General features: G+C 43.1%; 1 protein-coding gene across 1 annotated transcript; it reads left to right on the top strand.

Annotated features, from left to right (window-relative positions):
- The first annotated feature begins 15,042 nt into the window (after positions 1–15,042).
- On the top strand, positions 15,043–17,053 carry LOC106613484 (dual specificity protein phosphatase 13). The gene is made up of 3 exons (XM_014215766.2): positions 15,043–15,691; positions 16,016–16,233; positions 16,657–17,053. The coding sequence occupies exons 1-3, from the start codon at positions 15,537–15,539 to the stop codon at positions 16,860–16,862; spliced, it is 579 nt and encodes a 192-aa protein (XP_014071241.1). The 5' UTR covers positions 15,043–15,536; the 3' UTR covers positions 16,863–17,053.

The raw sequence follows: 17,053 nt of genomic DNA, 5'->3' as shown, positions 1-17,053 counted from the left end.
TATATACAAATTTGGTGAGTCACTCACTGTAGCCGACATTAGCTCTATGTAAAGTTGCAAGACATACGTAAGATTTAAGACATAGGTCTCAGTTTAACTACACAAACAGACATAAATCAGGTCATTTTAATTTTAGACTGAGGGGAAGGAATGACACCTGTTCCTGTCACTATACACAGGCCTATCTAAAGCCTCAACTAGGCTAATTACCACCCTACAACATCAGAAAATGAAGAGGAAAGATAGCTAATATCTCATAGGAGCCCATTTTACCACAGTGTTGAAATTGTGTCTTTTAAAATATTTTCTATTGAATCTTATTTAAAGCTCTCACAATGTCTGAAAGGTGCATTTCATTGCACTGTGTACACTACACAGTAGCCTGTGCATATGACAAATAAACATTGATTTGTATGTCGATTGTGCGGTACCAGGGGTACCAGTATCGCACATTGACTCGGTACTGGTATATAGCCTCGTTATTGTTATTTTATTGTTGCTCTTGAATTTTTTACTTTAGTTTATTTAGTAAATATTTTTCTTAAAACTGCATTGTTGGTTAATTAAGGGCTTGACAGTAAGGTCTACACCTGTTGTATTAGGTGCATGTGACATACAATTTGATTGGAAGTAGTCCAATTAACGAGAAAATAAAAACTTCCCCATGCAAACTAACATCATCTATCGGGCACACCTGCAGCAGGTCATTTACATCTGCAATATCACCCTGCAAGAACAGAGATCACAGAATGGCAGCCAGATGATGGATGACTACAATCATTTTAGATAATGACATTGGCCGGGATACACATTGCTGACAACATCTCTGTGCGTTGTTTTCTCCACATTGTTTTATGTCAGGAGAAACAGTAATCAACGTTTTGGTTTACTTTAAAATGCCATTACAGACTTCAGCCAACTTTAGCTAAAACTCAACGGCAGTGATGGGGCAACAATGCAATTAATAAAACAACATGGTCAAATCAACTCAAATATTTGGTTTGAAGATGACTGGGCCCAATACACTTCCATTGGTTGTGAGCTAGCTGTGGCAAAAACTAGCTGTGGTGGCTGTTAATAATTTTTTCAATAATAAAATCAAAAATCAAAACATGGAATACAGGTTCTCCTGGCCTATAAGCCACTTTCAGGCTGAGGAACCATCTAACATTAAGTTGTAAAATACTGACTGTTGTGAAGGGTCATGCCACTCCTACAGTCTTCTAATTGTCTCCAATTATCCTAGGGTACACTCCTTTCCTTCACACCTGTTTCCATTCCCAAATCACCTCTCCTCTGCCTTTTTCACCCCTTTCTGTTTCCTCCTTACACACTAGAATAGTTTGCATGGTGATGTCACGGGGTGGCCCCATCCGTCCTCCCATTGCACATAATATGATTAAGTAAGTGCCTTATTGTAGGAGAAACATAAGTTAACCATGTATATTATGCTGCCTGAACTTTTGATGTATCCTTTATATCCATGCTATGGTCCCTTTAGGTTTAGTCCTGGCATTCTCCTTAGTTTGTAGTTACAGTATATGTTAAGCCCATTCCCTGTAAGTCACATTGTTCCAAACTCTACCTCGGTTCCAAACCCTCCCCATGTGCCTCTGTTCATTCCTGTGTTCAACTCTGTGTAATAAATACCCCTAAACCTGGATTCCTGCTCCATCTCTTGATTAACACTCTGACCATGGTATCAGAATCAGTCCTGAACCTAGCTTACACTCTATCCTAGTCCTTTTCTTCACTGACATTCCCCTATAACTATGACTCACAGCCAACAATTACAACCCCAGCTTGATTGAAATGCTTTGTTCAAAACCAAGTGGGAAGGTGATATTTACCACATATGACCATAGCCGTGGGAAGATGTTTTGAGTAGGGGGTGCTGACTGCAGGGTTGGAAGAAAAAAATCACCTTTATAATAAAGCATTTTCAGGCTAACCAACTACAATTCCTAATGTGATGTGTTGCCTAAGCAAAGGTCAAAATTGGGTAACAGTCACTGCAGCTTAACTTAATTTAACTCCATGACTGTTTGCAAAACAAAATAGACTGTTGTGACCAGAACGCACATTTCTTTGTAGGCCCACTGCAATTATGTGTGAGAGAGAAAATGCCGGGGTGTTGTAACTAAATTAGTAAACACAAGATTGTGCCTATTAAAACTGATCACAAATGGACAGCCATGCGATCCATCGCGGCATGGTCAGATTTGGCGTCTGGCAAATGTCAGAATTGCAGGACCATCTTTTATTGGGGTGGGCTGGTTGATATTGACTTTTTTATATATATACAGTGCCTTCAGAAATTATTCACACCCCTTGACTGAGGGACCTTACAGATAATTGTATGTGTGGGGTACAGAGATGAGGAAGTCATTCAAAAATCATGTTGAACACGTATGTGACTTAAGCACATTTTTACTCTTGAACTTATTTAGGCTTGCGAAAACAAAGGAGTTGAATACTTATTGACTCAAGACATTTCAGCTTTTTTTAAATTAATTTGTATACATTTCAAAAAACATAATTCCACTTTGGCGTGGGGTATTGTGTGGAGGCCAGTGACAAAAAAATCTCAATTTAATCAATTTTAAATTCAGGCTGTAACACAAAATGTGTAACACACTTAAGTCACATACATGTTCACCATGATTTTTGAATGACTTCCTCATCTCTGTACCCCACATATACAATTATCTGTAAGGTCCATCAGTCAAGTAGTGAATTTCAAACACTGATTCAACCACAAATACCAAGGAGGTTTTCCAATGCATCGCAAAGAAGGTAGATGAGTGAAAAAGCAGGCATTGCATATCCCTTTGAGCATGGTGAAGATATTAATTACACTTTGGATGGTGTATCAATACATCCAGTCACTACAAATATACAGGCGTCCTTCCTAACTCAGTTGCCGGAGAGGAAGGAAACCGCTCAGGGATTTCACCATGAGGCCAATGGTGACTTTAAAACAGTTAGTTTAATGGCTGTGATAGAACTGAGGATGGATCAACATTCTAGTTACTCCACAATACTAACCTAAATGACAGGGTGAAACAAAGGAAGCCTGTACAGAATAAAACATATTCCAAAACATGCTTCCTGTTTGCAACAAGGCACTAAAGTAATACTGCAAAAAAGTTGGCAAAGCAATTCACTTTTTGTCCTGAATACAAAGTGTTATGTTTGGGGCAAATCCAATACAATACATACTGAGTACCAATCTCCATATTTTCAAGCAGAGTGGTGGCTGCATCATGTTATGGGTACCGTTGTGATCGTTTATGTGTGGGGAGTTTTTCAGGATAAAAAATAAACGGAATGGAGCTAAGCTCAGGCAAAATCCTAGAGGAAAGCCTGGTTAAGTCTGCTTTCCACCAAACACTGGGTGATGAATTCATCTTTAGCAAGACAACCTAAAACCCAAGGCGAAATCTACATTGGAGTTGCTTACCAAGAAGACATTGAATGTTCCTGAGTGTCTGAGTTACAGTTTAGACTTAAAACTACTTGAAAATCTATGGCAAGTCCTAAAAATGGTTGCCTAGCAATGATCAACAAACAATTTGACAAAGCTTGAAGAATTTTGAAAATAATATATGGGCAAATATTGCACAATCCAGGTGTGGAAGGTTCTTAGATTTACCCAGAAAGACTCACAGCCTGTAATCGTTGCCAAAGGTCCTTCTACAAAGTATTGACTCAGGGGTGTGAATACTTAAGTAAATGAGCTAATTCTGTATTTAATTTTCAATAAATGTGCACATAAAATAACCACTGTCATTAAGGGTTATTGTGTGTAGATGGGTGAGTTTAAAAAAAAACCCATTGTGAATTCAGGCTGTAACACAGGAAACTGTGGAATAAGTCAAGGGGTTTGACAGTATATTGAGTATTTGGCTGATCAGTGGCAATGTCCAGCCCCCTTCCAAGATGGGCCGGCCCGGCTCAAAGAGAGTGAGATCCACTGACTCTCTGTCAGTCACTCAGTCAGAACAGAAAACGGAAAGGTGGTGCCGAAAAAATTATAGACCAAAAAAAGGTCTCTTGAGACCGACACTGCTAAATGTCTGAAGTTAACCAACTTATTTGCTAAAAGTTCTGCTGGTCCAAGTGCTGTGTCTGTGAGAAATGACAGACCAGCGCTGCTGCCGCTACAGCAGAGGACAGTGGTGCAGTCCAGGTAGGAAGAAAACAGAGAAAGATGCACACTGACACGGATGTAGTCTACCGCTGCCAGTTAGGCCTAATATTTTGGCTGTACATTGTACGCAATAGTGGGAAGGAGGGATTTGGAGAAACAATTATACACTAGGCTACTTGCAATATAGCCTAACAAGTTGTTAAATTTAAGCAATAAAGCATGAGGGGTTTTGGTACAGTATATGGCCAATATACCATGGCTAAGGGCTGTTCTTACGCATGATGCAATGCGGAGTGCCTGGATACAGCCCTTAGTGTTGGTATATTGGCAATATACCAGAAAACACCTGAGGTGCCTTATTGCTATTATAAACTGGTTACAAATTAAACTAGAGCAGTAAAAGCAATGTTTTGTCATACCCGTGGTATACGGTCTGATATACTACGCCTGTCAGCCAATCGGCATTCAGGGCTTGAACCACCCAGTTTATAATGGCTTTTATAAACTGGGTCGTTTATATATTTTTTTAAATCTTGGAATTTGGGGAAAGTTACCAGCATTTTGCAACCCTACTTCCAGGCTTGATGTAGACTGTAAAGCTAGGCCTCAAAAGAAGGCATTATGAGATATGTAATGTATTGTCATAATACATTTTTATTTTTTATTTCACCTTTATTTAACCAGGTAAGCTAGTTGAGAACAAGTTCTCATTTACAACCTTGACCTGGCCAAGATAAAGCAAAGCAGTGCGACACAAACAACACAGAATTACACATGGAATAGACAAGCGTACAGTCAATAACACAATAGAAAAAAGAAAGTCTATATACAGTGTGTGCAAATGGCGTGAGGAGGTAGGCAATAAATAGGTCATAGTAGCGAAGTAATTACAATTTAGCAGATTAACACTGGAGTGATAAATGAGCAGATGATGATGTGCAAGTAGAGATACTGGAGTGCAAAAGACCAGAAAAGTAAATAAAAACAATATGGGGATGAGGTAGTAGATTGGGTGGGCTATTTACAGATGGACTATGTACAGCTGCAGCGATCGGTTAGGTACTCAGATAGATGATGTTTAAAGTTAGTGAGGGAAATATAAGTCTCCAGCTTCAGCAATTTTTGCAATTCGTTCCAGTCACTGGCAGCAGAGAACTGGAAGGAAAGGCGGCCAAAAGAGGTGTTGGCTTTGGGGATGACCAATGAGATATACCTGCTGGTGCGCGTGCTACGGGTGGGTGTTGTTATCGTGACCAGTGAGCTGAGATAAGGCGGAGCTTTACCTAGCATAGACTTATAGATGACCTGGAGCCAGTGGGTCTGGCGACGAATATGTAGTGAGGGCCAGCCAACTAGAGCATACAGGTCGCAGTGGTGGGTGGTATAAGAGGCTTTGGTAACTAAACGGATGGCACTGTGATAGACTGCATCCAGTTTGCTGAGTAGAGTATTGGAAGCTATTTTGTAGATGACATCACCGAAGTCGAGGATCGGTAGGATAGTCAATTTTACCAGGGTAAGTTTGGCGGCGTGAGTGAAGGAGGCTTTGATGCGAAATAGAAAGCCGATTCTAGATTTGATTTTGGATTGGAGATATTTAATATGAGTCTGGAGGGAAAGTTTACAGTCCAGCCAGACACATAGGTATTTGTAGTTGTCCATATATTCTAGGTTAGAACTGTCCAGGGCAGTGATGCTAGTTGGGTGGGCGGGTGCGGGCAGCGAACGGTTGAAAAGCATGCATTTGGTTTTACTAGCGTTTAAGAGCAGTTGGAGGCCACGGAAGGAGTGTTGTATGGCAATGAAGCTCGTTTGGAGGTTAGTTAACACAGTGTCCAAAGAGGGGCCAGAAGTATACAGAATGGTGTCGTCTGCGTAGAGGTGGATCAGGAAATCACCAGCAGCAAGAGCGACATCATTGATGTATACAGAGAAGAGAGTCGGCCCGAGAATTGAACCCTGTGGCACCCCCATAGAGACTGCCAGAGGTCCGGACAACAGGCCCTCCAATTTGACACACTGAACTCTATCAGAGAAGTAGTTGGTAAACCAGGCGAGGCAATCATTTGAGAAACCAAGGCTGTCGAGTCTGCCAATAAGAATGTGGTGATTGACATAGTCGAAAGCCTTGGTCAGGTCGATGAATACAGCTGCACAGTAATGTCTCTTATCGATGGCGGTTATGATATCGTTTAGGACCTTGAGCGTGGCTGAGGTGCACCCATGACCAGCTCTGAAACTAGATTGCATAGCGGAGAAGGTACGGTGGGATTCGAAATGGTTGGTGATCTGTTTGTTAACTTGGCTTTCGAAGACCTTAGAAAGACAGGGTAGGATAGATATAGGTCTGTAGCAGTTTGGGTCTAGAGTGTCACCCCCTTTGAAGAGGGGGATGACCGCAGCAGCTTTCCACTCTTTGGGAATCTCAGACGATACAAAAGAGAGGTTGAACAGGCTAGTAATAGGGGTTGCAACAATTTCGGCAGATCATTTTAGAAAGAGAGGGTCGAGATTGTCTAGCTCGGCTGATTTGTAGGGGTCCAGAGCTCTTTCAGAACATAAGCTATCTGGATTTGGGTGAAGGAGAAATGGTGGGGGCTTGGGCAGGTTGCTGTGGAGGGTGCCGGGTAGTTGACCAGGGTAGGGGTAGCCAGGTGGAAAGCATGGCCAGCCGTAGAGAAATGCTTATTGAAATTCTCAATTATAGTGGATTTATTGGTGGTAACAGTGTTTCCTAGCCTCAGAGCAGTGGGCAGCTGGGAGGAAGTGCTCTTATTCTCCATGGACTTTACAGTGTCCCAGAACGTTTTTGAGTTTGTGCTACAGGATGCAAATTTCTGTTTGAAAAAGCTAACCTTAGCTTTCCAAACTGCCTGTGTATATTTGTTCCTAACTTCCCTGAAATGTTGCATATCATGGGGGCTATTCGATGCTAATGCAGAACGCCACAGGATGTTTTTGTGCTGGTCAAGGGCAGACAGGTCTGGAGTGAACCAAGGACTATATCTATTCCTGGTTCTACATTTTTTGAATGGGGCATGCTTGTTTAAGATGGTGAGGAAGGCACTTTTAAAGAATAACCAGGCATCCTCTACTGACGGGATGAGGTCAATGTCATTCCAGGATACCCCGGCCAGGTCGATTAGAAAGGCCTGCTTGCCGAAGTGTTTTAGGGAGCATTTGACAGTGATGAGGGGTGGTCGTTTGATCGCAGACCCATTACGGATGCAGGCAATGAGGCAGTGATCGCTGAGATCTTGATTGAAAACAGCAGTGGTGTATTTGGAGGGCAAGTTAGTTAGGATTATATCTATGAGGGTGCCCGTGTTTACGGATTTGGGGTTGTACCTGGTAGGTTCATTGATAATTTGTGTGAGATTGAGGACATCTAGCTCAGATTCTAGGATGGCCGGGGTGTTAAGCATGTCCCAGTTTAGGTCACCTAGTTGCATGAGCTCAGAAGATAGATGGGGGGCAATCAATTCACATATGGTGTCGAGGGCACAGCTGGGAGCAGAGGATGGTCTATAGCAAGCGGCAACGGTGAGAGACTTGTTTCTGGAAAGGTGAATTTTTAGAAGTAGAAGCTCGAATTGTTTGGGCATAGACCTGGATAGTAAGACAGAACTCTGCAGGCTATCTTTGCAGTACATTGCAACACCTCCCCCTTTGGCAGTTCTATCTTGGCGGAAAATGTTATAGTTAGGGATGGAGATTTCAGGGTTTTTGGTGGATTTCTAAGCCAGGATCCAGACACGGCTAAGACATCCGGGTTGGCAGAGTGTGCTAAAGCAGTGAGTAAAACAAACTTAGGGAGTAGGCTTCTAATGTTAACATGCATGAAACCAAGGCTTTCACGGTTACAGAAGTCAACAAATGAGAGCACCTGGGGAGTGGGAGTGGAGCTAGGCACTGCAGGACCTGGATTAACCTCTACATCACCAGAGGAACAGAGGAGAAGTAGGATAAGGGTACGGCTAAAGGCTATACGAACTGGCCGTCTAGCACGTTCGGAACAGAGAGTAAAAGGAGCAGGTTTCTGGGCATGATAGCATAGATTCAAGGCATAGTGCACAGACAAAGGTAAGGTAGGATGTGAGTACATTGGAGGTAAACCTAGGCATTGAGTAATGCCGAGAGAGATATAGTTTAAACCAGGTGATGTCATCGCATATGTAGGAGGTGGAACAACATGGTTGGTTCAGGCATATTGAGCAGGGCTAGAGGCTCTACAGTGAAATAAGACAGTAATCACTAACCAGGACAGTAATGGACGAGGCATATTGATATTAGAGAGAGGCATGCGTAGCCAAGTGCTCATATGGGTCGGGTGAGTGGTTGGGCTGGCTGGGGACACGGCGATTCAGACAGTTAGCAGGTCGGGGCTAACAAGCTAGCAGTTAGCAGGCCGGGGTTAGCAAGCAAGCAGTTAGCAGACCGGGGCTAGCAAGCTATCAGTTAGCAGACCGGGGCTAGCAAGCTAGCAGTTAGCAGACCGGGGCTAGCAAGCTAGCAGTTAGCAGACCGGGGCTATCAAGTTAGCAGAAGGGCCTTTGAGGGTCATCGCGATGGAGGAAAGTCTGTTTTTTCCTCCTCGTGCGGTGACGTCGATAGACCAGTCGTGGATTTGTAGGGTTACCAAGTAGCTCTAGATAGCTAGCAGGCCATGGTTAGCAGAATGGGACTTTAGCGGACGTCACGCCTGAGGGGCCTGTTGGAGTCCTCGGGTAGATTATTTCAGTATTCCAGTCGTAGAGGATTGGCGGGGTTCCGTGCCCTGTACCGGCAGTAGAAGGGGTCCGGATATGATAGCCCAGGAATGGGCTTCGGTGGTAGCCCAGGAGCCCTAGCCGGGCTAGCTTCAGGCTAATTGGTGCTTGCTCCGGGATGGAAACGCTAGCCAGGAGTAGTCACCCGGGATTGCAGTTAGCTAGTTGCGAAGATCCAGATGAAAAGGTTCAGAGTTTGCGGTAGGAATCCGGGGATATGGAGAGAAAAATAGGTCCGCTATGCTCGGGTTTGAGTCACGTTGTATGAACTGGCGAGAGCTTTCCGAGCTAAAGGTTAGCTGATGACCGCTAGCAGTGGTTTGCTGACTGATAGCTGGTAGCTAGTTAGCTGGCTAGCTTCAGTTGAGGGATTCCAGATCCGAAGTAAATAGAAATACTTTAGAAAAAAAAAAAAAGATCCACGCCACATTGGGTGAGGCGGGTTGCAGGAGAGTATTTTGAAGTTGAGGTTTAGGAAAATATTTTTAAAAGATATGCGAAGAAAAATATATAAAAAGACAAGGGACACGACAGGACAAAGACGTCCGACTACTACGCCATCTTGGAAAACATATGTAGTCTTTATAAGAATTCTACAAGACCTTTAGGGCCACCATCTAGTCAACAGGTGACATTTTGTGAAATAGAAAAGCTCCCAAGCTACCTCCGAGGTCAAAACAAACAAATAGTGACATCAGAAATTCAAATAATTTTTTCCCAAATAATTTTTTTCTACTTACAATCATCATATCAAGGCAAAAGCAAACGTGTAAACTCCAATGACGCTCACCACCCCTTGAGACCATTTTATTGACCGAGTTCCGGAAACCCTGCTCTAGACCACTGATTGGCCAGGTCATCCTCCTCATGGAGATGACATCATGTTCTATGAGGAAATAGCAAGCCTTTTTTGAAATGGTCTTTTTGAGATTCAAGTTTGAGGTGGGGTTTTTGATGTGTTTTTTCTCCAATTTATGCTTTGGCCAGAAATACGAGTATAGGACTAGTCAACAACATTTTTGGGATATGAGTAGACAGAATATTAACTTTTAAAAGTGAGATTTTCACTGGACCATTAATTTAAAGCTTAACATGCTGACCAGACCACCTGCATTGCGTGTGTGAGCGTTGCAAAATACATTTACACATACATATTATTCACTCATTTCATCCAAACTGCTCACGGCGTCTGCATAGCCAGTCGCTAAAAGAGAACTTGGTTCTATTTTAGATCCTTGGTGCGCTGAAAGTCCCACCTCTCCCATCTACTCATTGTTTTTTCCAAGCATATACCTACTTCGGTGATTGAAAAACGAACAAGGTCCACACTCCAGTCCAGTTGGTGATGGTAATGCACCTTAAAGTTGGTTGCCATATAAACCGCCATATAAAATCCACTGAAGAACAAGAATGAACGAGGAGAGATTAATCAAAGAAAACAAACTAGGTTTCGCCTTTTATCTGTGGATTAATTATCAGAGTATAGAACGCACAATTTTGTGTGACTCAAAATGGGTCAAAATTCTACGAAGTAAAAAAGTAACATATGCATATCAGGCAAAATAACAACCCATGTTTATCTCCCATGACAAATTAGCTAGCAACAGCAAGCTAGCTAAATGTCCATTAATGTTTTATATGTGTACAAATACAAACGGGTCATGCAACAATTTCAATGATTTGACTGAGTTACAGTTCATATAAGGAAATCAGTCAATTGAAATAAATTCATTAGGCCCTAATCTATGAATTTCACATCACTGGGAATTCAGATATGCATCTGTTGGTCACAGATAACTTTAAAAAAAATGGTAGGGGCGTGGATCAGAAAACCAGTCTGTATCTGGTGTGACCACCATTTGCCTCATGCAGCGCGACACATCTCCTTCCCCATAGAGTTGATCAGGCTGTTGATTGCAGTCTGTGAAACGTTCTCCCTCTCCTCTTCAATGGGAGTGCGAAGTTGCTCGATATTGGCGGGAAATGGAACACACTGTCGTACACGTCGATCGAGAGCATCCCAAACATGCTCAATGGGTGATATGTCTGTTGAGTATGCAGGCCATGGAAGAACTTGGACATTTTCAGCTTCCAGGAATTGTGTACAGATCCCTGCAACATTTTATTTATTTTATTTTTTATATAACATTTATTTAACTAGGCAAGTCAATTAAGAACAAATTCTTATTTACAATGACAGCCAACCAAAAGGCAAAAGGCCTCCTGCAGGGACGGGGCTGGGATAAATAAATCAAATATAAATATAGGACAAAACACACATCACGACAACAGAGACAACACAACCCTACATAAAGAGAGACCCAAGACAACAACATAGCAAGGCAGAAACACATGACAACACAGCATGGTAGCAACACAACATGACAACAACATGGTAGCAACACAACATGGTAGCAGCACAAAACATGTTACAAACATTATTGGGCACAGACAACAGCACAAAGGGCAAGAAGGTAGAAGCAACAATACATCAAGCAAAGCAGCCACAAGTGTCAGTAAGAGTGTTCTGATTGAGTCTTTGTGTGTGCTTTGTTTACCTTTAACAGAATGTGACTGGCAGAATGGGTGTTGTATGTGGAGGATGAGGGCTGCAGTAGATATCTCAGATAAATGGGAGTGAGGCCTAAGAGGGTTTTATAAATAAGCATCAACCAGTGGATCTTGCGATGGGTATACAGCGATGACCAGTTTACAGAAGAGTACAGTGCGGTGATGTGTCCTATAAGGAGCATTGGTGGCAAATCTGATGGCCGAATGATAAAGAACATCTAGCCGCTCGAGAGCACCCTTACCTGCCGATCTAAAATTACGTCTCCGTAATCTAGCATGGTCATCTGAATCAGGTTTAGTTTGGCAGCTGGGGTGAAAGAGGAGCGATTACGATAGAGGAAACCAAGTCTAGATTTAACTTTAGCCTGCAGCTTCGATATGTGCTGAGAGAAGGACAGTGTTCCATCTAGCCATACTCCCAAGTACTTGTATGAGGTGACTACCTCAAGCTCCTAACCCTTAGACGTAGTAATCACACCTGTGGGGAGAGGGGCATTCTTCTCACCAAACCACATGACCTTTGTTTTGGAGGTGATCAGAACAAGGTTAAGGGTAGAGAAAGCTTGTTGGACACAAATGACGCTTTGTTGTAGAGCATTTAACACAAAATCCGGGGAGGGGCCAGCTGAGTACAAGACTGTATCATCTGCATATAAATGGATGAGAGAGCTTCCTACTGCCTGAGCTATGTTGTTGATGTAAATTGAGAAGAGCCTGGGGCCTAGGATTGAGCCTTGGGGTAGTGGCTGAGACAGCAGATTTACTGACTTTATACACTGCACTCTTTGAGAGAGGTAGTTAGCAAACCAAGCCAAAGACCCCTCAGAGACACCAATACTCCTTAGCCGGCCCACAAGAATGGAATGGTCTACGGTATCAAAAGCTTTGGCCAAGTCAATAAAAATAGCAGCACAACATTGTTTAGAATCAAGGTCAATGGTGACATCATTGAGGACCTTTAAGGTTGCAGTGACACATTCATAACCTGAGCGGAAACCAGATTGCATACCAGAGAGCATACTACAGACATCAAGAAATCCAGTCAGTTGATTATTGACAAGTTTTCCCAACACTTTTGATAAACAGGGCAAAATAGAAATAGGCCTATAACAGTTAGGATCAGCTTGATCTCCCCCTTTAAATAAAGGATGAACCGTGGCTGCCTTCCAAACAATGGGAACCTTCCCAGAAAGGAGAGACAGGTTAAAAACGTCGGAGACAGGCTTGGCGATGATAGGGGCAGCAACCTAAAAGAAGAAAGGGTCTAAACCATATGACCCAGATGTTTTTTGGGGGTCAAGTTTCAGGAGCTCCTTTAGCACCTCGGACTCAGTGACTGCCTGCAGGGAGAAAATTTGTAGCGGGGCAGGGGAAAGAGAGGGGGGGAAGCATCGGGATAGTTGCATTAGAAGGAGTGGGAGATGAGGAAATGGTAGACGGGCAAGGAGGCATGGCTGAGTCAAATAGGAATCCTGACTTAATGAAGTGGTGATTAAAGAGCTCAACCATATGTTTCTTGTCAGTAACAACCACACCATCAACATCAGCAGCTGTGAGGAGGAGGGTTTATTCTCCAGGAATTTAACCGTTTTCCAGAACTTCTTGGGGTTAGACCCACAGAGAGAGAACTGCTCCTTAAAGTAACTAACTTTGGCCTTCCGGATAGCCTGAGTGCACTTATTTCTCATTTGCCTGAACGAGACAGTCAGCCTGAGTATGCTTGTGCCGAGCCTTAATTCCGTCCAAAATCAGGTTGTAGGTTTGGTGTTTTGATTTGGAGTGAAGGTTATGTTGTTTCAGGTAGCACCCTGTATATGTCCATGCCAAAAAAAATCTAAGTTTGTCTAACTCTAAATCAATCCATTTTTTTAAAAAACATTCTGAAACATGAGGTGATTGCGGAGGATGAATGGCACTCCTCTGTTCTCATCCTCCTAGATCTATCCGCTGCCTTCGACACCGTGAACCATCAGATATTCCTCTCCACCATCTCAGGGCTGGGCGTCTCAGGTGCTGCACACTCTTGGATTGCATCCTACCTGGCAAGCCGCTCCCACCAGGTGACGAGGAGAGGATCTGTGTCTGCACCATGGCTCGGTGTCCACCAGGGCTCGGTTCTAGGCCCTCTCCTCTTCTCTCTATACACCAAGTCCCTCGGCTCCGTTATATCCTCACATGGTCTCTCCTATCATTGCTATGCGGATGACACTCAACTACTTTTCACCTTCCCTCAGTGGCGACACACATCTCTGCGTGCCTGGCAGATATCTCAACTTGGACGTCTGCCAACCACCTCAAGCTCAACCTCGACAAGACGGAACTGCTCTTCCTCCCGGGGAAGGCATGCCTGCTCAAAGACCTCTCCATTACGATGGACTACTCCACAGTGTCTCCCTACCAGAGTACAAAGAACCTTGGCGTGACCCTGGACAACACCCTGTCGTTCTCTGCAAACATCAAAGTAGTGACCTGGTCCTGCAGGTTCATGCTCTACAACATCCATAGAGTACGACCCTACCTCACACAGGAAGCGGCGCAGGTCCTAATCCAGGCACTTGTCCTCTCCGGTCTGGACTACTGCAACTCAATGTTGGCTGGGCTCCCAACTTGTGCCATCAAACCCCTGCAATTTATCCAGAATGCTGCAGCCCCCCTATTTTTCAACCTTCCCAAGTTATCTCATGTCACCCCACTCCTCCGCAGACTCCACTGGCTTCCAGTCGAAGCTCGCATCCACTACAAGACCATGGTGCTTACCTACAGAACAGCAAGAGGAACTGCCCCTCCCTACCTCCAGGCTATGCTCAAACCCTACACCCCAACCCGAACACTCCGTTCTGCCACCTCAGGTCTCTTGGCCCTCCCACCCTTACGGGAGGACAGCTCCCACTCAGCCCAGTCCAAGCTCTTCTCTGTCCTGGCACCCCAATGGCCAATACAGCCTATGGAAACTTGGAATCACTCATGTCTTGAATGCTGCCCATAGGAGGCAGCACTGCCTATGGAGCCATGTTTTATACGAGTCAACAGTGGACTACCATGGAGTGCCTGCTGATGATTCACCATCTTTTGACATTTCACCGTATTTCTATTCCTCTGCCAACTACATCCAGGATGCACTAAACACAGCAGATGGTAGGTAAGCATAGCCATCCCATTTAGTATTTTACTGTCATTAGACTTCGCAAAAGGCCGGTTTTCCTCTTCATTATAAAAGGGCTTCACATTCACCTTTTAAGCCACTCATCCTTCTAATATAACCTGTAGGACAGATTTCTAACTGTCCGAAAGCTCAAGTTACCAGATACATATTTTCTTGTAAACACCATTGTCCAAATAGGTGACTGAACATTGTGTTGTATTGTGTTGTATGATGCAAGAAACCATTTTACAAAATACAATTCATTATTATCATTGTTATTACCATACAGAGAATCAGACAGAAATGCAGGCTACCCTCTGCCTACTGGCCTCTTTGCATATTCATGCCTGTCTCAAAATACAACACTGCCTCTTTAAGACAAAAAAAGATCCTTACCTAACGTGCATATCAACGAAGCCTAGAAATGGAACTAGGAAGCAATCACCCCCACATTGCTGACCAAAATAAGCTATAATAACTAACTATAATAACTTGCTAACTAGCAAATAATCAAGAAATGTGTATACGTGGCTCTGTGCTTTGAAAGACCGCTTGTCAGAGTAATTATCCTCTGATGCACAATACCTACCACGACTCGATCTTGTAAAGTTCGATTTGTTTTGTTGCATTGAAAGGAACTGATATTATGTTGATTCGATCACAATTCCCACATTTTAAGAGAAACGTTGATATGTTTATGGGAAGATAGTGTAAACTAATGGGGCAACTCTAGTGAAGTTCATTCTGCGTCTCTGTTGGCTGGCAATTCTTCTGTGTGTCAGAGGAGCTGCGTGACCGTGCACGCACAGTTAGAGGGAACATTGGACTCAGGCAAGTCATACCATTGATATGATAGCATTGTAGGAAATTGTGTCCATTGTCCAGCACTGAGAGGACAGTCATGTCCAAGGTGTCAACAACAACAACTGTTCAGGAAGGATGTGGTTCCTCCTCTGACACTCCATCTGTGAAGGACTTGGTGAAGATTCTCTTTGGTGGCAAAAGATTTGGCAACCCAGTGGATGAGGTTTGGACTAACCTTTTCATTGGGGACATGTAAGTCATGCAGTATTATTCCTTCACAAATTACCCTTCACAAGCTAACTGAATTGCATGTGAATAATAATCTTATTTGTAGCTTAGTTGGTAGAGCATGGGCTTGCAAAGGCAGTATAGTGGGTTTGACTTCTGGGACCACCAATATGTGGAAAAATGTATGCACGCATGATTGTAAGCCACTTTGGATAAAAGACTCTGCTAAATGAGATTTTATTATTACACAGCTTATTGCAATTATTTTACAATGTTTCTCTCAATGTTTACAAGGAATTTCGGAAGAACATACTATGAAAGAAATGAGATTCAGTTTTTTTACTGCAGGTCTGTAGCCAATGATCGATACAGCATATGGAAGCTTGGAATCACTCATGTCCTGAATGCTGCCCATGGGAGGCAGCACTGCCTAGGGAGCCACGCTTTCTATGGGTCAACAGTGGACTACCATGGAGTGCCTGCTGAAGATTCACCATCGTTTGACATTTCACTTTATTTCTATTCCTCTGCCGATTACATCCAAGATGCACTGAACACAGCAGATGGTAGGCAAGCATAGCCATCGGATTTAGTATTTTACAGTCATTCGATTTTGCATATAGGGCCGGTTTCACAAACACAGATTAAACATAGTCTTGGACTCAGAGGCTTATTCTTAATCTGTCTCTCGGAAAACTGTCCCATAAAGTATGTCTCACAATATCAGTTTTACGCCAAAATGTAAGCCTTCCTGTATACCCTGTTAATTAAATAATCAGATCTATGCAGAAACAGAATTCTCCTTTTCCTTTATTTTCCTAGAGAGTCACCTGTTGAAGTGTCCTGGCGTAAGGAATGTTTTTTGATCAGATGGACCACTTTAATTAATACTTTGAAGTGCTATCTTCTGGGAATAGAATGTACATCTTGCTGTATATGTTTTTACCCAAATACATTTAATGAAACTTGTTTTTTTCTCCCGTCCACAGCCAGGATCCTGGTCCACTGTGCTGTAGGTGTGAGTAGGTCTGCTTCTCTGGTGCTGGCCTACTTGATGATCCATCACCACTACTCCTTGCTAGATGCCATCACAAAGGTCAAAGAGCACAGGTGGATCTTTCCAAATACAGGATTCCTAAAACAACTCAGAGCGTTGGATAAGAAACTGCACACAAAGAAACAGGAGAAAAAGTGAATATGAAGACAGGTCAACATTATACTACAAATATGCTACAAAGATCACTGAGACACTAAAAGTCAACCCTTTTATACTGACGAAATGTCAATTTCTTAATAAGCTCTGTCTGCACAAGGCAATTAGATTTCTGATTTTGACTACATGTTGATGCACTTTTCACTGGAAATAAAATAGTTTTGGGGCTTTTA

Source organism: Salmo salar, chromosome ssa01 (assembly GCF_905237065.1).
Source record: "Salmo salar chromosome ssa01, Ssal_v3.1, whole genome shotgun sequence".
Lineage (NCBI taxonomy): Eukaryota > Metazoa > Chordata > Actinopteri > Salmoniformes > Salmonidae > Salmo > Salmo salar.
This window is presented reverse-complemented; position numbering and strand designations above follow the sequence as displayed.

What these genes read in the sequence shown, in the direction of transcription:
- LOC106613484 (XM_014215766.2), top strand. Translation starts at nt 15,537, where the DNA reads ATGTCCAAGGTGTCAACAACAACAACTGTTCAGGAAGGATGTGGTTCC. An exon ending in AACCTTTTCATTGGGGACAT is followed by an intron (nt 15,692 to 16,015) that starts GTAAGTCATGCA and finishes TTTTTACTGCAG; the next exon opens with GTCTGTAGCCAATGATCGAT. An exon ending in TGCACTGAACACAGCAGATG is followed by an intron (nt 16,234 to 16,656) that starts GTAGGCAAGCAT and finishes TCCCGTCCACAG; the next exon opens with CCAGGATCCTGGTCCACTGT.